At 43.4% G+C, this 20,757-nt stretch overlaps 1 protein-coding gene across 2 annotated transcripts; it reads left to right on the plus strand.

Moving 5' to 3' along the window:
• The first annotated feature begins 1,312 nt into the window (after positions 1-1,312).
• On the plus strand, positions 1,313-19,285 carry LOC110075185 (prolactin-releasing peptide receptor). 2 transcript variants are annotated; one of them, XM_020786157.3, is made up of 3 exons: positions 1,313-1,489; positions 9,169-9,771; positions 16,206-19,285. In XM_020786157.3, the coding sequence occupies exons 2-3, from the start codon at positions 9,353-9,355 to the stop codon at positions 16,837-16,839; spliced, it is 1,053 nt and encodes a 350-aa protein (XP_020641816.3). In that variant the 5' UTR covers positions 1,313-1,489; positions 9,169-9,352; the 3' UTR covers positions 16,840-19,285. The 2 variants fall into 2 exon arrangements, with proteins under 2 accessions (XP_020641816.3, XP_020641817.3); XM_020786158.3 differs by lacking the exon at positions 1,313-1,489 and having other exon boundaries at positions 7,776-9,771.
• Positions 19,286-20,757: the final 1,472 nt, after the last annotated feature.

Here is a 20,757-nt window from a genome sequence, read left to right on the forward strand (position 1 = left end):
CAAAAGAAGAGTTGAATGGTTTATGAATATGAGATAGTGTGCTTTTGCATTCATGATCCTAAACACCAGGAAATGACCCAGTATTGCTGTATAGTATTGTACCTATGTTGCCTGCAGGAAAAACAAACCTGAGCCCATTCTGGAGAACATTAGACAGCCATCTGTGTGATCTGCTTTGATTTGGATTCCTGCATTTAGACACAATGGCCTTATAGGCCCCTTCCAATGCCATCATCATATGATTCTATGATCCTCTGAACTTCCAACTGCTCTGAAGAGTCCAGGAACTGCAGTGACAATTTATTTTATTTATTTTATTTATTTATTTTATTTCTATCCCGCCTATCTGATCATATTAGACCACTCTAGGCGGCTTACAGTAAAAACAACAATGTAATTTTAAAACTTTACAGCAGAAACTTAAATAAAAAATAATAATAATAAAGAACAGAATAAGAAAAAAGATCGTCAAGGGTTTTCTGTTGGGAAGGCCCACCTATACATCAATGTTTTTAGTTGTTTCTTAAAAATGCCCAGCGAGGGAGCCGCGCGAATCTCAGGGGGCAAGTTGTTCCAAAGGCGAGGAGCCACCGCCGAGAAGGCCCGGATTCTGGTCTTTTCCTTTCGGGCCTCTCTCGGCGTTAGGCTCCTCAGCCTTATCTCCTGGCTCGCGCGAGTGACACGGGTAGATCTAGATGGGAGAAGGCGTTCCGCCAAGTATCGAGGTCCTAAACCGTTTAGGGCTTTGTAAGTAAGCGTTAACACTTTGAAATCAATGCGGAATCGGATTGGCAGCCAATGCAATGCGGCCAGAGTGGGGGAGATATGTTGGTATCTTCTCAGCCCACTGAGTAGTCTGGCCGCCGCATTCTGCACCACCTGTAGTTTCCGCAGCAATCTCAAAGGTAGCCCCACGTAAAGAAAAGTCTTTCAGACTCTGGGTGAAGTCTAGATACCTATACTCTATAAGTATAGTCTAGATACTCTATAATTTCTAATCTTCCCACATTTTCCTGCTACTTCTTCTTTCTCCTTTAAAGAGGAAAAGAATCAGTGCACAGTGCCATTTGAGGGGTAGTGCTAAGAGCTGGTAGAAAACATCCACAGTCGTCCTGCTCACACAGGAGCCCAGGGTTACCTGGAATTTTCTTTATTTCAGTGGAGGCTCCTGCCCACCCTTGGTTTAAGCAACCAATAGAAAAATAGCAAAGAAAGAACAACCGGCAGAGGGTGCTAGCCAAGTGAAATCTATCCTCCAACTGAATTCACCAAATAAAAATCTACTTATTGAGAGCATAACATCTCAGGATACTGCCTGACTGTATGCTCTCTTTGTGACTCTCTCCTTCTCTCTCTCTCTCCTTCTCTCTCTCTCTCTCTCTCTCTTCTTACACACACCCATCCACACACACCATCTCTCACACAGCTATAGTACAGTTGGAGTCCTCCGTCTGCCTTTTGCTCTTGACTTTTGCTGTATTCGTTTCAGGTCAGTAGACGACAGAATGCATGAATTTGTGTCTGCATGCTTCTAATAAAGTTATTGTCTTATAATCTTTTCCTTTTTACTCCATGATCAGCTTGGAGAATGGGAATGTGCTTTGAAAGAGGGTAAAGTTTTGTAATCGGATACTTCAGGGTTTACAAGATAATGGGAGTACCTCTTCTGTTCATGTGTCGCTAGTGAAAATTCTTATGAAAGTCCAGAAAATTCAGGGCATTAGATTAGTATTAACTAGCAAAAATTAACAGTAAGAATTTGTTTTTGTTCCCTTAATTTGCTATGGTCTTTAAGGCTCATCACCACAAAGGCTTGCCCAGCCTTTGGTTGAAAATATATTTGATTTGTCTCCGTAACAGACCCACCCTAAGTCTCTAATCCTGTATGCATTTACTAAGGAGTAAATCCAATTGAAATCAGGGATACTTACTTTTGAATTAATAGCTCTTGCCTTGTACCATCAGTATGATTGCAAGGAACTGCTGAGTTCAGCAGAATGTACTTCTGACTCTGAATTCTCTTTTTAGGCTCAAGCGCAGAAAAAGAATTGCTCCATATTGAAAATGCATTTTTCACCATGTTCTGTGCACGGTCCTTCCATTAAGGAAAACAATCTCTTACTTTTATTGGTAGCGTTGTTCAGTGACAGCTGAAGCATAGCATGGAACTGATTTCCATATGTTACTTGGGCTGCCTCCTTGAAAAAGCAAATATTCTGTGTTTTATTTCATAAACTTAAGCCACCGTCTCTAAAATTGTTACAGTGTCATCTATCCTTGTGGGCTGTTGCTTTACACAAACTGTGTGAGTGATATTTGTCACCAGACACCAAATGAAAGAATTCTGAGTCCAGGGATTTTGTTTTGAAAGAGAGCGTAGAATAATTATTTTTTATGTGCATGTAATTGCTCATTCAGTGCAGTTGGTGGTCAGATGGGAGTTGCTCCAAGAATACATGAATATATTCAGTTATATTGAGTTTGGAAAAATTGCTTGGGTAGGGGATGCTGCACTGGAATTCCCAGTGTGGTGTAGTGGCTAGAGTGATGGACTAGGACTCTGGAGAACAGGGTTCGAATCCCCACTCAGCCATGGAAATTCACTGGGGGAGTGGAACTGGTAAAGCCACTCCTTAAATGTATATCATTTACCTTGAAAGCACCGTTAGGATCGACCAGACCAGATGGGTGGGATAGAAATCAATCAATCAATCAGTCAGTCAGTCAATCAATCAATCAATCAATCAATCAATCAATCAATCAATCAATCAATCAATCAATCAATCAATCAATCAATCAATCAATCAATCAAATAAATAACAACAACAACAACAACAACAACAACAACAACAACAACAACAACAACAACAACAACAACAACAACAACAACAACAACAACAACAACAACAACAACAGGGGATGCTGGGAGCTGTAGTCCAAAAGATCAAGTTGTCCAAGCTGGGCTGGAACTGATTAAAGCAGATAGTGTTTCTACACAAAAATCCACTCCTAGCTACCTGCTTAGCTTTCTTCACTTGCAAATTTGGAAAAGAATCAGTTTCTATTTAGCCATCAAAGGGACAACATTAAGTTGGAACTCTTAATACAGCAAAATAAATATGATACAAAAGGTATCACTGAAACCTGGTGGGATGAAACTCATGACTGGAATTGGGATGCATAAACTATTTCAGATAAATAGACCTAGCAAGAAAGGAGGAGGATTAGTGTTATATGTCAAGGATGTTTATACTTGTCAGTAGATCCAGGACTTAAATCCAGGAAGCCAGGTTGAGAGCATCTGTGTAAGGACTGAAGGGTAAAGAAATAAGAGGGATGTCATTGTGGGGGTATACTACAGACCCCCAAGCCAGCCCGAGGAGTTGGATGATGCCTTCCTGGAGCAGATGGCCATGCATTCAAAAGGGAGAGATGCAGTAGTAATGGTAGATTTCAACTATCCCGATATATGTTGGCAGTCAAACTCTGCCAAGAACATAAGGTCCAGCAAATTCCTCACTTGCTTTGCAGACAATTTCATGGTCCAGAAAGTGGAAGAGGCAACAAGGGGATCAGCTTTTTTAGATCAGGGATGACCTTGTTAATGGGGTTGAAGTGGTGGGATCCTTAGGGGGGAGTGACCACACTCTCTTGGAATTTGTTATACAGTGGGAAGAGGAAGCCAAGAGCAGCCAGACATGCATTCTAGATGTTAAGAAGGCCAATTTCAGTAAACTTAGGGAATTACTGGCTGTAATTCTATGGACAAAGATACTGAAAGAGAAGGGAGTGGATTGATGGGAATTTCTTAAAAGGGAGATACTAAAGGCACGATCTAAAAAAATGGGGAAAACACCAAAGAGGACTACAAGCAAATAGCCATTATATGTAGGGGAAAGGTAAGAAAAGCAAAAGTGCAGAATGAACTCAGGCTTGCCAGACAAATTAAAAACAATAAAAAGGGCTTTTTTGTTATGCCCGCAGCAAAAGGAAAAACAAGGAAATGATAGGGTTGCTGCATGGAGAAGATGGCCAGATACTAACAGAGGACAGGGAAAAGGTGGAACTTCTCAACACCTTCTTTGCCTCAGTTTTCTCCAAAAAAGAAAATAGTGCTGAACCTGTGGGGCGAAGAGCAGGTGATGCAGTGGGGGAAATGCAGCACAGAATAGGTACAGAAGTAATACAGGAATACCTGCCTACTGTAAATGAATTCAAGTCTCCAGGGCCAGACAAATTACATCCAAGGATATTAAAAGAACTGGCAGAAGTAATTTCAGAACCATTGGCAATAATATTTGAGAATTCTTGGAGGGCAGGAGAAATCCCCACAGACTGGAGGTGGGCAAATGTTGTCCCTATCTTCAAAAGGGGGGGGGGAGTGTGACAAACCCAGACCTACTGGAGGATGCCACAGTTTCACTAAGCTGCCACCAACCATTCCCTATAAAAAGTCACACAGACCAGGGATGGTTTTTTAACAAATAAAAGAACAAGGTTTATTTAAACAACACACAGGGAAAATAAAATGATCAGGTGAATAAGATACAGTAACGTGGCTTAGTCTCAATCATACATACACACAGTTTGGTTCACACAGAACACTTAACTTGAAGCACAGACCCTGAACCTATCAGTTCTGGCTACCCATACAGACACCTGAACCTATCAGGTTGGTACTGACTGACACACAGTAGTACCCTGTCTGACACACAGACTCCCACTCAAGCTTCTTCTCTCAGCTCTTCCCCAGCTTCTTCTCCAGCTTCTCCACACACGCTCCACATATATATACAGTACAGCCCCTCCTCCTGATGACCCGCCTTCCACTCCCCATAGGATGGAACTTTCCCTCCAAACCCATGACAGACAGGTACCTTTTCCTTTGGGGACTAAATTAGAGGAGCAGAATTTCGTTAAGAAAAGATTGTCTGTGTATTCTATAGTGAGCTTGCCTCAAAATGCATTTGGGAAATCATCCTACTTTTGTTCTGTCACTGCTCATTGACCACAACTTTGTTTTCATGTCTGATCTGTCAGGCATGACATCCCTGAAAGACATACACGCCTGGAAGGATAACACTATAAGAAAATTTGCCTTAGTCTTACTCCCTGGATACTCTACATCTGTTATTGAGCCCCGTTGGTTCTACTCAACCAATGGAGGCTGGTGAATCTAATGCCATGGGATGGTGGATGTGCACCAGGTTTTGCTCTGAATTTTAAAGGCGATATCCAGGGTTCTCAAGCTATTTGGAGAATAGGGGTCAGCATCTTGAATAACTCCTGTAAAGTTAAGAGTAAAACCCAGAACACACTCACCACCTCTGTGAAATCATGAGCCTCCACTGCCCTGAGAGCACACCCGAGGGATGCAGTTAGATTATTTTAGGTTCTGATTCATGGGGATGGGGCCTCTTGTTCATTCTGCTGAATAGGAACCTGAATTTGTGTCCCCAAGTCCTCCTGTGATAGTGCTGTCAACTGACCCCATCCAGCATTTGAACGCTGGGGCATCCAGGCAGGCGAAAACTCTTGAGTGTCTGTGGAGTTAAAATCTCAATCACTCTGAGAATTAGAGTTGTCAACGGATTTACATTTTAAAACATAATTGGTTTCTTATGATCTCTGCTCGGTTAATAAGCTGAATTTGCACCCGAGTAAAACAATGTTTTGTGATATTTTTACAGAACTCTATGCATCTGCACTGGAAGAGTTGAGGGAAACAGACGATGCTTCTGCCATTAGGATGTTTGCATCTATAATATTTATTACTTGTGTTAATATTTGGGGGGGGGACTTTGCTGGTCAAATAAACTGGGAACATTTTAGTCAATCAAAAAGCTTGGATTTTAAAACAGACCAATAAATGATTCAAAAATAAAGAAATTTTAAATCAACCAATCTCAAGGTTGCATGTTACTCCACGGAGCTGGGGGTTGTTATAGTCAAGAATACCTACAAGGGCCCTTGCAACTCTGAAGCCTTTATGATTCCCATTAATTATCGGTTGCAGCTTCTCTAAGCACTTTTCTCTCCCATCCTTCTTTCCTTCCTCTAAATATTACCCATTAAGTAGCTGCTGACTGAAAAGTGTAATATGCTCTAAGCTCTAGGGGGGAAACAGATCTGCTCAGGCCAGTCTGAACAGGATGCGAATTGCTGCTGGTCTGTCTCTCATTTGTACATGCAGGGATGCGAAGTGGCAATGCTGGGCCTGCTTTCAGCCAAATGGTTCCTCATGGGGGATAGGAACCCAAGAAGCTGCCTCATCCTGAGGCAGGCCAAGAGTCCATCTAGTCTCGCACGTTTGACACCAGTAGGTCATGGATCTCCAAGATTTCAGGAAGGATTCTGACCCAGCTCTTCCTGGAGATGCCATGGATTGAGCCTGGGGACATGTTCTACCACCCATCTAAAAAGCTCCTTCAGAGTATTCTCTAGAAAAGCCAATCTGAATGGGGGCCTTATGGCACACTTGAAAGGGGCCACAGAGTGGAAACAATTCTCCACAAAACACCTTATAAGGTTTGTCATCCGGCTTATACAATCCCAATTCAGCCTATATAGTACAGTATTTCTTTCATAGTGTATCTATGGCCATGACCAATGTACCTGCCAACTTTTTGCTCCACTAGGTGGGGCTCTGCCTCTCTTGCTCGCAACTTTGCTGCTGCATGCATGCATGTGGCTCCACCCCCTCACATGCAGGGTTCCATCGCAACCAGAACCTAATGCAGTCACTTGCACGGAGGAGGAAGACAGCTGCCTGGAGGGAGGCAGAGGTGCCCGAGTGCGTGCACCCAGCTTAGAGGGAACTTTGGCCATGACCAAAAAAAGGTTGAGAATGGCTGCCCTAGAGGACCCTCATTAATGCACAAACCAGGCCTGAGTCTGCTTAGCTTCTGAAGCCCAACAAGTGTGGTGTGTTCAGGACAAGCTGGTGGCATGAGATACACAGAACTACTGTATAACTCTGGGCCCGATTGCATGTGAAAAAAGAACCCCCAGCTGGTTCAGTTGGTACAATTTCAAACAACCCTCCTGGTGAGGGGGAAATAAACTGATTGCTGGGGCAAATTATGGAATGATGTAAAAAAATGGCCAAATCAGTATAACGAGGGTTCTTTTGGCAGGTGTGATTAAGTCCTAAGGTAGAGCAACCAGGCCTTGCCCAAGGTTGGGACCATTTAGAGCCCACCTCCTTGCGAGATGAATGGAGAATGCCAGGAAAACAAAAAGCAAAGGAAAGAGCTCTACAGAGCCTCAGCTGTCCCACAGACAGCACACAAAGCGCCACCCCCCACACACACACACATTGTGCCACTGTGGCACACACACACCTTTCCCTGGAGCAAATTAGAAAGTTTGTACTTTCAAAGAAAGAAGGAGGATAGCTTGGCACCAGGAGCATCCTCTGCTCTACCAGATAGTAACAAGGACTCTGGCCAAAACATTCCGGATCCACATACCAAAAAGGAGAAAATTGTGACACCAGTAATGTTATGGGGCAGCCCCCTCCCCTTCTCGCAAGATTGAGGACAGTGATCTTCAGGGTAGAGTGGGTGGAAGGAGGCGATGCTTCCCTTCCTCTTTGTGCCCCACACACACTCCTCACCAAACACCTTGCATACGTTAGGCTCGGGGCTCACTGGCTCCATGCCCTGCTTGCCAGGTGGGAGGGGGCTTCTGGGCCTCCCACTTGTAGAGGTAAGAAGACAGGGTCACTGCATGCAAGCACTGGGCAGTTATGTTGCCCACAGCTGGCCCTGAGTCAAGCTTTGCTATCTAGTTTTGAACTACTGTATTTACAGATGTTAAGGCAGAAAGGAAAGCTACATGTTTGCTTGCTTGCTGGCCAGGATCGGGAAACCTGATTTCTTTTTAACTCCCAGAATTCCCAGCCGCTGCTACTTATTCCTCACAATGTTGCTCTCTTCCTTCCTTTGGGAAACTCTTATGATTAATAATGTCATAAAATGTTTTTTTAATCCTATCAAAATGCTTCTAAAATGACTAATATCACATTGTAAAAGTAACCTTTAGAAAGGTACCTGAAAATATTGCTTTTTATGGCAGAGAGGTAGCTTTGGTCCTATTTGGTATGTTACTTCCAAAATGTGATGTCTTTATGCATTTGTTCTCACCCAAGCAACGTGTTACCTGACCTGTCTCTCATTACTCACAGTCTTTGAGAGTAGGGAACTGTCTCGGCCATGCTGGAGGGCAGACACATGAGCCATATAGTCTACACTGCACCCCTCACTTAACTTGTTGCCCTCTACACAGCATTGAAAGAACAGTCAACTGTCAGTCTAGTTAGCCCTTGGACATCGTATGTAGAGGTTGTTGGGTGTCATCTTGAGCTTACCTCAGGCAGCAAATTCTCTTGGGCAAGATTGGGAGGGGGGACCCTCCAGATGTTTTTACCTACAACTCCCAGAGTCTGTTATTCTTGGCCATAGGGGATGATGGAAGTTGTTGGCCAAAACACTTGAAGAACTAAAAATTCCCCAACCTTAGACAAAGTTGAATCAGTGGTCTGACTCAGTGAGAGGCAGCTTCACATATTTGAGTCACTCACTGCACTTGGAAAGTTAATTTTATAATGAATCTGTTCTTGTTGATGCCACATTTGCTGTGAATGTTCCCAGAGCACTACTTTCACATGAAGATACTTGCCACCAACATCATTCCACAGCAGAAGCTTGAATCTCTCTGGGCAAGATCAACTGGTTTTGTCCTTCCTGTAACAGATTTTTGAATTTCCCTGCCTTTAGGGAAAAACTGTTTACCAATTTTATGTCATTCTAAGCCTCTCTCTCTCTTCCTTTTGTCAGGCACCAACAGAGCATATAATTCCTTCTAAAAGGAGAAGAAACGTCATGATTATGACATGGAAGAGCAAAATTATAGAGAAGCCATAAGAGGCATCTGAAAAGAAAATAGAAAAGACATCAAAGGCAGGGGGAGAGAAACTGCAGCTTAATGAGTATAAAAAAGGCAGACCAATGATCCTTAAAAGCATTTTATGTGAGTCTCAGGAACTGTGAAGTAGGAACAGTTTCTTCAAAGCCTGGCCCATGAACTGACATGTGCATTGAAGTAGAAGACTTGAACTGCAAACAATAAGCTTAGCTAAAACTAGTCTCTTTTTCTACCCTACAGAGAAAATGGCATCCTGTCTCTGATCAAATGAAAAGAACAGGTTGTATATGACTCCAACATGAAGAGAAACCACTATCCAAAATTGTGAAATCAGAAGCAAGGTCACAAAATGAATTTTAAAGAACTCACCTCCTTGCAAGTCATCCAAGTTTTGTGGCACTCCAATCCCAGTTGTCATTGACTCATGGAATCCACTAGCCATTGGGAGAACCACCCATCCAATGGCAGTGTCTATGAAGTGGTGCTCAAGAATAGTTCCAATTCCACCTCCCAGTTTACTAGTGTGCAGCTGATCCAGTCTTTCAAACCTCTGATCATCCCTTGCTATACTGTGGTGGTCCTTGTTGGCATCTTTGGCAACTATCTCCTCCTTTATGTTATCTGCAAGACCAAGAAAATGCACAATGTTACCAACTTCTTCATTGGGAACCTGGCCTTCTCAGATATGCTGATGTGTGCAACCTGCGTCCCCTTTACGCTGGCATATGCGTTTAACCCCCAGGGGTGGGTCTTTGGAAAGTTCCTGTGCTATTTTGTGTTCCTGATGCAACCCATGACAGTATACGTGTCTGTCTTCACCCTCACAGCCATTGCAGTAGACAGGTAATTGCTCCCTAAGAGATTGATTTGGGCTCAAACAATGCACATGGAATATTCAATGATAGAATGTGTGCTCTGCATGAAGGAAGTTCCTGGTTGAATCCTTGGCAACGCCATTTCAAATCAGATGATGAGAAAGATAACTGGCTGAGAGGCTGGAGAGCTGTTGCTATTCAGAATAGACAAGGGTGGGCAGAAAGTAGATCTGGATCTATCTGGAGATCTCTGGGTAATAACAGCAAGGATTTTTAGTTTCCAGGTGTTGAGCAAAATCAGGAAAAAAATTAATCCCAACCCCCTAAATGATCCTGCTGAAGTGATGAAAGCTTAGGAGAATTAAGGTGGGAAGTATCTGTATGGAAAACCTGTGAGCTGCATTCATTTCAGTCGCTCTAAACACATTCCTCATATCAGAATTATTTCATGCTCAGCACCTGTCTTTGAATTTTAAGGCTATGCCTCTTATACTGGTCTCTCAGGACCTGAAGCACAGAAGAGATGGTCAGGTTGTGACTTGTATCACATCTTAACCTGCTTATCCCATGAGAAACAAGTGTGACCTATGCAGGGCTTTTAAAGAAGTACCAAAACCCTTAATGACATAGCAAACCCTGTGGATCCAGTGTGGGCAACATGTGGCTCTCCATAAGTAGTTGTTTTAGGACTCCCAGAATTCCTCCCCACCGCATACTCTGTGGGCTGGTGGAAATTACATCTGGAGGACCATACTGTGCTACCCAGGCTCACTCAGAAGACGGTTTCCTATGAACAGCGTTTCTTTCCAGCAAAGCAAGATGTGAGGGAGACATATGGTCTTTTTCAAACCAAACCTCACTTATATATAAAAGTGTAAAAGTGTGTGTGTGTGTGTGTGTGTGTGTGTGTGTGTGTGTGTGTTTGTTTGTTTTGGCAAGGCAAGAATTGTGTCCACTAAACCAAATCAAGTTTGCTTTAGTGAGATGACAAATAAAAAGGCAGTGTTCAGCAAAAGAATGGAGGACACATCAGGACCTTGGACAGCAGTCTAGACTGGGCTGGCTGAAGTCCTTTCTCACTGAAGGGAGCTACTGTATTAGCCAGAGATTGACAGCAACTAAGAGGTTAAATAGGCTGGGCAACTGAGTTCCTTCAGAAGCTCCATCCCTTGCATGGTACCAGCTTCTCACAGAGAAGGTGGTTCCTCAGGAGAAAAATCATAAATTGGTAGTTGGTGGTTCATTGATTTTGACAAACAACGAACCAAGATGAACCACCATTTTTCCAGTTTGTGTCCATCTCTGATCCAAATGCCAGTTATGGCTTGAAGCTTTGAGGCCTAAGATCACCTCAGAGAAGTGAGGTATAGCCATTGCACTCAGAGGAGAACTTTCCATGCCTCCTTATCCACTCTTCAGGCCCAAGCCAGCACTTGGAAAATGTCCTTACAAGACTACAGCTCCTGAACTTGATGAGAGTTGACTGGGAATTAATATTCTAAAAAGGAAGATTTCCATATTCTAGGCTAAGGACTTGGCTCTCTCCTACATGTCAGACCCCAGGAATGTCTTTCTCAAGGCCTCTCTTGCTTCTTGTGTGTGTGTGTGTGTGTGTGTGTGTGTGTGTGTGTGTGTGTGTGTGTGTGTGTGTGTGTGTGTGTGTGTGTGTGTGTGTGTATACATATACACGTATATGTACACACACAGACACACACACACACACACACACACAGCCTGCTGTTTCTGCAACGTGGACCTGACTCTCAGCTGAGAGAAAAGTTAGTTGTGCAGAGGCAGCCAGACTGTGGCAACCAGCTGGGCTTCCTTTACAAACGGCAGCAGCAGCGGATGAGGAAGCAGCAGCAACAAAAGGTAGGTAGACAATTCAAAAGTTGTTAAAAATTCATCGATTCATATTCATCAGGACTGTCATGTTTGATGAACAGGAATTGATGAATTAGTGATGAATTAGCAACTTCGGGCAAATTTTTGGATTTGTGTTTTGCTTCGTGCCCATCTCTAGTTTGGGTCTTGCCTTTCCCTTTCAATACTCCTTTCCTCTTGTTCAGCCATTTTTTTTAAAAAAAAAATCCAGCTATCTGATACAGCGCTATACCAGATAGCCGGAATTTTAAAAAACAAACTGAAAGTGCCCTCCCAAGGGTCGCCCACCCATCCACCCCTCTGTCACTTGTCACTGCATCCTCCCACCCTCCCAGTGTGTCCCCTCTTTCCCTTGTCACCCCTTTCCCTCTCATTCTCTTTCTCTTCCATTCTCCCTGGCCCAGACCCTGCCCCTGCCCCAACACATGACTAACTTTGTTTTCTCAGGCAGTGCAGGCAATGGCAGAGCTGTTGGAGGCCTCCTCCCACCCGGGGGATTCCCTGCGCAGCTCCTTCCGAGCAGCCTGAGGGCCAGCCATCAGCTGACCAGTGCTGTGCCTGACAGCTCTGAAAAGCTGCAGAGTCAAATCCCCCAACTGGGATTGCAGAGGGAGAGGCCTTCTCCAGCTGGGAGGTTTGGCTGTTCTACTTCTATAGCTTCCCAGGCAATGCTGATCAGCTGATGGTCGTCCCTGCCTGTGAGAACACAGACAGCAATTCAAAACCACATGGCTGTCATGTAGTTTTTCATTCACTGTCATTTGCATCTCTGCATACAGCACTGCAAATGAACAATGTAGATTCCTTTTTACTTGGACTGTTGGGAGCAACATCTCTCCAAGGTTTGTATTTTGACAAGAGGCAAATCATGATGACTCCATGAATGATTTAAGCCCCACTGGTTTCAATGAATCAGTTCTATGTATATCTAAGCCTGCACCCAGTCCTCTGAATGTTCTCCACCAAGAGCAACATGGGCAGTTCTTCTACTTATAAAACCCTCTCCCAACAAGAAAAAGCAAAAGAAACCATTCAGGCTCAGATTAAATTCCCCCCTCCCCCGGATTGCGTGGTAATGAATTTACCATGCAGCCTGGGGTATGCATATTGGTTTTATATTTGTATGTAATGCTTTGATTTGTATAAATGTACGTAGATGCGCAGTGTTGCAGGACATATGGGAAGTAAACCAGAAGAGAAGGTAAAGGTTCCCCTTAACAATTTTTGTCCAGTCGTGTTCGACTCTAGGGGCCGGTGCTCATCCCCGTTTCCAAGCCATAGAGCCAGCGTTTTGTCCGAAGACAATCTTCCGTGGTCACATGGCCAGTGCGACTTCGACACGGAACGCTGTTACCTTCCTACCGAAGTGGTCCCTATTTATCTACTGGCATTTGCATGCTTTCGAACTGCTAGGTTGGCGGGAGCTGGGACAAGCGACGAGAGCTCTCTCCGTCGCATGGATTCGATCTTACGACTGCTTGGTCTTCTGACCCTGCAGCACACAAAGGCTTCTGCGGTTTAGCCCACAGCACCACCACGTCCCTTCGCCACCACGTCCCCAGAAGAGAAAGCACATGCCATTCTCCATCACAGATCAGAAGAAAATATATTGTCAGATCTAGCCCACTCTTAAATAATTACCATTCTCTGCTTGTTTTATACTAATGTGGGGGATGGGAATCTACTCGTCCCCCCCAATCAACAGCTTCTTCTATGACTTGCTTTTCAAAGAGACAACTGAATTTAGCCACATTTCCAATTTGTTTCTTAACAGCAAGCAAAATATCACAATATATTAGCTAAAAGTGGGAAATGATACCCAGAGTTGGAAGGAACCAGCAAGCAAAGCTCTTTTTCCTTGAAGGAGATTGTGAGAAACTGAAAAGAGACCCAATCAGTATTGTTTCATGGTCCTCTGTTGTTGGCTTACCACCATCAGTGATAAGAACAGACATATAAATGAGCATATTTTCCTACTTAGTTGGATCCATGTTAAAAAATATGATGAGAGTTTGAGGGTCTTGGGTTGAGGAAAGTTGAAAAGCAAGGTGCAGAAATGAGATTACATACAAAGGAAATGACAGTCAGCCACCAATCTCTTTTTATGCTTGGATCACAGCAGGAAATGGAGGAGGAGGAAGCACCAGTTCAGCTCCGTTGCTATGTGATAAAGCCCTGTTTCTAAATGAAGACAAAAGAACATAGAGTACAAAAGTCAGGAAACAGACAGGTTCAGCTGCAACTAATTTATACAGACTGCTGTGTTTCATGGTAATCCAAGGTCCAGTTTCAAAGTTATAAATTTTTGTTTTGAGTATCCCCATTTTTTTTAGTTGCCTTACAGAATTTTGATTGGCTCTGTTGCACAATATCTGTTCTGCACTCTCATGCAGCATTAATAAGGACTGGTTTGGGGAGGGCCACAAACAATGCTAGAATGCATACTTTGTATATAGAAGGTGCTCCTCTTTGATAATGCATTCCCTCTTCTTTGGCTGTACAGTTCTTTTTCGATTATGCATTTCTGCTTCTTTTGTGATGTGTCTCCTATTTTCTTTTTCCGATATGTCCCCTCTTTCTTGACAATGTGTTCTCTTGGTCTTAACATTCTTTTTTTAAACTAGGGATGTATGTGCGGCCACCCTGTGGTGGGGTGGGGAGGAATTAATGCAGAGACAGAGAAGACATGAGGTGGAAGATGTTAAGTTCTTCTCATAAAAACTCAGTTTTAGTTCACTTTAAGGGAAATGATTTTTGGAAAAGGAAGAAAAATAAAGAAACCAAAATCAGATCTACAGGAATGCTTTGGTTCAATGATAAATTTCTAGAGATGCCATGGGGACCTGTAGTGTGATATGAGTTGTTAGATGAGGTGAAAGTAATCCTCCGTTGTTTTGTTCACCCAAAATAAATATGTTTGCCACAAGTTATTTAATGTTTCTGAGTTGAAAATTGTTGTTCTGGAGCACTGGAGCAGTTTCAGAAGATCGAATTTCTCTCTCCAGCTGTGCTTCTCTTATGACAAGGCTTTCTTCTGTAACTAAAAGCAATGGAAACAGAATATCAATGAAGTTCAGGTAGGAGATGGAACATGTTTGGTTCAGTACAAGTCAAGCACCGTGGAGGTTTGGGCTGCCTTGGTATTCAGACTTCTCCCCCCCCCCTCAACCCCTCCATGGCCAATCATTACCTAGATGCTGTTGACCTTCTCACATGCTAATCCTCTAACTGTCTTTATGAAAACTCATTGAAACCGGAAATCCTTAGTGAGATGTGCTGGATATCAAATCAAGCCATACCAAATACTGTAAAGGTAGTTTTTGAAGTGATGCCATGCTAATCTGTGCAAGCATATTAACAAAAAACAAAGAAAAAGCGAAACAAAGAAAGAAAAGACAAAGATATTGTGGCACCTGGCAGAACAGTGAGAATACAATTCGGCTGCACAAAAGAGATCAAAAAAATCTAAAAAGTTGCATGTGAAATTTCGAGCCTAACTAAAGATTGTGGTTTTATATCCGGGAATCGTCCTCACCGAACTGAAGGGAACATTCTTCCAAATAGATTCATATAGGACTCTGCCATTTGTAGGGTTTCCAGATTATGGGTTTGATGTGAGACTCAGGTTTTGGGGGACATTTTCTAGCTCCTGGAGTTTGGATTTGAAACTTCAGGCGATACAATGATCCAGCCTAACAATTCTAGATGAGGGGGTTTATTTTCATGACTTTAGTACATGTCACTGAGACATGCTCAGAAACGCCATGGTCTTTTTCAAAACAAATGGAAAGTGTCCGGAAACTTCAGGGAGCCCAAAATACAGCAGGTGGATTGCTCACTGGGGCTGGCCTGAGGATCACATCGCCCGCCCACCCACTCACCCTGCATTACCACCGCTCCCCTGGCTGCTGATCCATTTCAGGACACAATCCAGGGTGCTGGTTTTAACCTGTAAAGCCCTAAACAGCTTGGATTCAAGCCATCGCAAGGACCGTGTCTCCCTCTTTGAGCCTGCCTGGACATTAAGATCATCCGGGGAGGCCATTCTCTCAGTCCCACCAGCCTCTCAGGAGCACTTGGTGGGGACATGAAAGAGGGCCTTCTCTGTGGCTGCTCCCAGACTCTGGAACTCCCTCCCACTGGAAGCCAGACTGGACCCCTCTTGGCTGTCCTTCTGCAAGCAGGACAAGATCTTTCTCTTCAGGCAGGCTTTCCCTGAGTGCCTGACTACCTTAGTAGGGTTTTTTAAAAATGGATTGCTGTACCTTACTGTTTCAAATGTGTTTGGGTGTTTCTTATGTTTTTTCGTATAGCATCCATTTGTATACCTTTTTTAGTATTTGTATACTTGCTATTAGTTTTAAATACTGTCTTTTAATGATGCAAGCCACCTTGGGTCTCTTTAAAGAGAAGGGTGTGGTTACACACACACACACACACACACACACACACACACACACACATACATACATACATACATATTGCCGTGAAATGGCATTTGTTGCTATCCCTCTAGCAGCAAGATATTTTGGTCTGGACCTGGGGATGTCATCCAGATTTCTCTCCCTTTCTTCCCAGATACTATACCACTGTGCATCTCCTTAAGAAGCGCATCTCCTTCACCGCCTGCGTATATGTAATTTGTGGGATCTGGCTGCTCTCTTGTGCCCTGGTGGCTCCAGCCATTGCCCACACCTACCACGTGGAGTTCCACAAGGAAGGCTTTGCCATCTGTGAGGAGTTCTGGATGGATGAAGAGAAAGAGCGCCTGGCCTACGCCTACAGCACCTTGATCATTACGTACATCCTTCCCCTCTCGGCCGTCTCTCTCTCCTACATCTGTATCACCATTAAGCTGAAGAACCGTGTCGTGCCTGGTCACCCAACACAAAGCCAGACAGAGTTTGACCGTCTGCGGAAAAGGAAGATCTTCTGCCTCCTTGTGCTCGTGGTGACTGCCTTCGCCGTCTGCTGGCTCCCCATCCATGTCTTCAACATCATCCGCGACATAGACATCAACCTCATCAACAAGGAGTATTTCCTTCTGATCCAGCTGCTCTGCCACTTGTTTGCCATGAGCTCCTCTTGCTGTAACCCCTTCCTGTATGCCTGGCTGCACGACCGCTTCCGAACGGGGCTCAAAGGGATGTTCACCTTCAAGCAGAAGATCATCCCTGCCAACAACTGTGTTGCGGTCAGTGTCATGCTTTGAGATCTCAGACTTCTTCCAGCCACGAAACCAGTGCACAAGGCAGACTGGCAAAATTAAAAGGGGAAAAGAGCAAACCCCAAAATATTGTGGCACTTCAAAGACTAACAGATTTCCATGTGAGCTTTCATGGATCAGAATCCATTCTCTCAGACTGGGTTGAATCTGATGAATTTAAAATAACAGGGCCCCCCATTTTTTTAAATAAAAAAAGGATACAGTACTGAATGTGAGTAGACATTCTAAGCAATGGTGTAGCAGCCACAGTTTACACTTCTGAACCACCGTGACTTTATGATGAGCAAGGAAGATCGTATCACCTGCCACCCCCCTCAGGTTTCCCTGTTTCATCTCAGTTTGGTCAAAAACCTCATTGTCGCTGGGAGGAAAATGATTTTTTTCCCCAGCAACAATGTATTGGTGTAAGCTATCCCTGATGTAATGCAAATGGTTTGGAGTACTTTGGCCTTTCATTGACCCACTAGATTCACTTGGCTGTTTATGGTAAAGATAGAAATGGCTACCGCTGTTTTCTTCACTCTGAGGAGAAACGTTTCTCCCTGAGACTGTGGAAAGCTGGTGCATACGTGCCACATGCACCAAGAAACAAGAATTCTTTGCTTCGCTTTGCTTTCTGATACATCTGCCCACCTTTGTGGATTCTCCTCAGAAGTCTGACTTCAGGTGACGGCAGCCTACAATCCAAAAATTTCCACTGCCTCACTCATGTTACAAATATATTCTTTTTAGTACAAGTTCTTATAAAAATAGCAAATGGCAAGCACTGCCTCAGAAGAAACATTCCTCCTTTCCTGTCCAGCAGGAGAGAATGCTTCTTCCAAAATGATGCCTGCTCTGACAGAAAGACATCATCTTAGAAAAGGCAAACTGGATACTTCTTACTTCAGAAGTACAGTATCGTTTTCTCGGTTAGTGGATCTCACAAAGTAGCTGGAATTGAGGATGAGCAGCAAATGACCATGTTTGCTGAAGACACCCATATAATTTAGGACACAGATAACAGATTTTGCTTTTAGTACCACAAATCCATGTTGCTTTTGAGACTTTGGGAGTTGCAATCCAGATAACTAACTTTTCTTAACTTTTCTTTAACCTAGGGTGTTTAAAAATGAAAAAAAAAAGGGAGCAAGGAGATCCCAAACAAACTTTCCAAGTGTTAATGGGCTTTGGCAGAAGTAAATATAAAGAGGATTCATACTGTGACACACACATACCAGGTCCACATATATAGCAGGGCTGCAGTATCTGCAGGGAATCCGCCCCACCACAACAGGGGTTGAAAAATGTCAAAATATCAAATGCTATATATTGCATGAAATCAACCCTGAGTGCTCACTGGAAGGACAGATCCTGAAACCAAGGCTCCAATACTTTGGCCATCTCATGAGAAGAGAAATCTTCCTGGAAAAGTCCCTGACATTGGAAAAGTATGAAGGCAAGAGGAGAAGAGGACGACAGGGGACGAGATGGTTGGACAGTGTCATCGAAGCTACCAACAGGAATTTGACCCAACTCTGGGAGGCAGTGAAAGACAGGAGGGTCTGGCATGCTCTGGTCCATGGGGTCACGAAGAGTCGGACACGACTTAACAACTAAACAACAATACATTGCATGGCCTCTTCCCCCCTCTATTGGCCAGTTCTGGTAAATACATATAAACAGGTATGGGGGGTGTTATTTAGTATTTTCAGCCAGCAGATAAGTGAATCAGTGAATCTTGATCTCCTGGATGGGGGGGGGGGGTTTCCTCCTGTACATTGATGAGGTCTTAGCTGCAGTCAAGGAAATTCTTGGGTTCTGGGAGAACAGTTGATTAAAATATCAAACCAGTATGCAGCTGCAATTTAAAAAGGCAAATTCCAGGATAAAGCTCATTAGGAAGGCATCTAAAATAGATGCAAATATCTTAAAGCCTTCATACAAATGACTGGTGTGGCCACACTTGGAATGCTGTGTATATTTCTATAATCACACTCAGAGCTTAGAAAGTTATTCTTAATGTAATTTGTTCCAATTACTTGTCATAGTGTTTGAAAAATAAGCTATTGTTGTGACTTGTTACTCTGTTGCAAGTGTAAATTGTTGCATTGATCCTGCTTTTTTAAATGATTTCATTACTTTTTAAAATGCTACATTCTATAATTCATAAGAGAATATCATTACTTTTAAAACTTCTTGTTAAAATGACTCCAATGCCTTGAAATAATAACTTTCAAAATTAACTAGGAAACATTAATGATTACATCAATGATGCAACTTTGTTCTTACTGTGTTAACTTGTGGAATGTAACTGTGAGCTCTTCCAGATGGAACCACTCTTCTCCATAATGTGTCTGATTTGTCGCCGATGACATTGGTGTTTTTCCTACCATCCATACGATGTAAGGCTCATCTTGGTATGTTCAGTGATAAAATCCAAGTGTTTGCATGCCTTTTGTTCCCCTTTGAAGACACAGGTTATTTTGTTTTGGTTTGCTCAAGGGGAGACAAGACTTTAGCATTATGGCACTTCTCATTTGGTTTATTTTTCATGATTTTGGCTTTTTGGTGTCATGACGCCCCAAGTGCAACACACATACAGGTGTCTTCATGCTGGACCAGCGATCCCTGGCACCAGCTGAGAATATACAAGATTCTTCTTTAAAATCCTCCGCTGGCTAGATAGTCCGCCGAGTTAGATATCTGGCTGTGGAGCTGCAGATTGGTAGCTCATTGCGCATCCCAGAAGAGGCAGACCATGTGGCCTTGAGCAAGGTGCACAGTCCCAGAACATGCATGTACATGTGCGCACACGCACGCACGCACACAGAGAGAGAAAGAAGAAGAAGAAGAAGAAGAAGAAGAAGAAGAAGAAGAAGAAGAAGAAGAAGAAGAAGAAGAAGAAGAAGAAGAAGAAGAAGAAGAAGAAGAAGAAGAAGAAGAAGAAGAAGAAGAAGAAGAAGAAGAAGAAAGGACTGGTAAACCATTTCTGTGTACTGTATACCTAGGAAAGCTTGGAAAGGGTCACTATAAGTCAGAATTGACAGGATGGCATGTAATTAGTACCACTCATCCTGAGATTTATCTCCCTGACATACCCACACATGTGTATTGCACACCAGAAGAAATGTACCAGTGCAATTTATGTGGATATGCACTGGGAATGGAAAAGGGAAACTACATGAAAATAGCACCAAAAACACTCCTAGTTCTCCTGCTGTGCTGCTTCTTTACTGCAGCATTGCTTCTACAGACATGGCTTTTCATCACAGCTTGCAATGCCCCAACTACTACAAAGCACAGGTCATGGACTTTGGGTATTAGAAAAGCATTCCAGGTTTCCTGGGGTTTCAGCTTTGTTTGCTTTTCATTTTGCAGTGTCTGCCTGTGTTCCTGAGAAAGCAGCATAACTTGATTTTCTTCCCCCTCGGTGATATTTTAAGTTTTCTTATTTACCCTTTAATCAGATTTCTGGCAGCGTCAATGCCTCACTCCTCAAGCCGTGCTGTCAACGTGACCTACATTCCCACTGCTTTTGTTGTGTACCTCTATTTACCGAAGGTATGTAAATGGTCCAGCACTGTGAGAGCCTTGCTAAAGGCAGGAAGGCTGACGAGAAGCGCTTATATTCATTCCGCCTTCTGGCTAGGTTCTAGGACAAATTAAGTTAAGTTTAATCACTGGAGGGACATGGATTTTTCTTTTCAAAAAGTCTTTGGGTTTGTTGCACATGGCAATCCTGCCAAAATGGCTATCAGTATCCTTTAAAGCAGTGGTCCCCAACCTTGGGCCTCCAGATGTTCTTCAGCTCCCAGAAATCCTGGCCATCAGAGGTTGTGGGGAAGGCTTCTGGGAGTTGTAGTATAAGAACATCTGGAGGCCCAAGGTTGGGAACCATTGCTTTAAAGGTAATAGTTTAAA

The sequence above is a fragment of the Pogona vitticeps genome, chromosome 8, assembly GCF_051106095.1.
Source record: "Pogona vitticeps strain Pit_001003342236 chromosome 8, PviZW2.1, whole genome shotgun sequence".
NCBI classification, from domain to species: Eukaryota; Metazoa; Chordata; class Lepidosauria; order Squamata; family Agamidae; genus Pogona; species Pogona vitticeps.

What these genes read in the sequence shown, in the direction of transcription:
- LOC110075185 (XM_020786157.3), top strand. Translation starts at nt 9,353, where the DNA reads ATGGAATCCACTAGCCATTGGGAGAACCACCCATCCAATGGCAGTGTC. An exon ending in ACAGCCATTGCAGTAGACAG is followed by an intron (nt 9,772 to 16,205) that starts GTAATTGCTCCC and finishes CTTTCTTCCCAG; the next exon opens with ATACTATACCACTGTGCATC.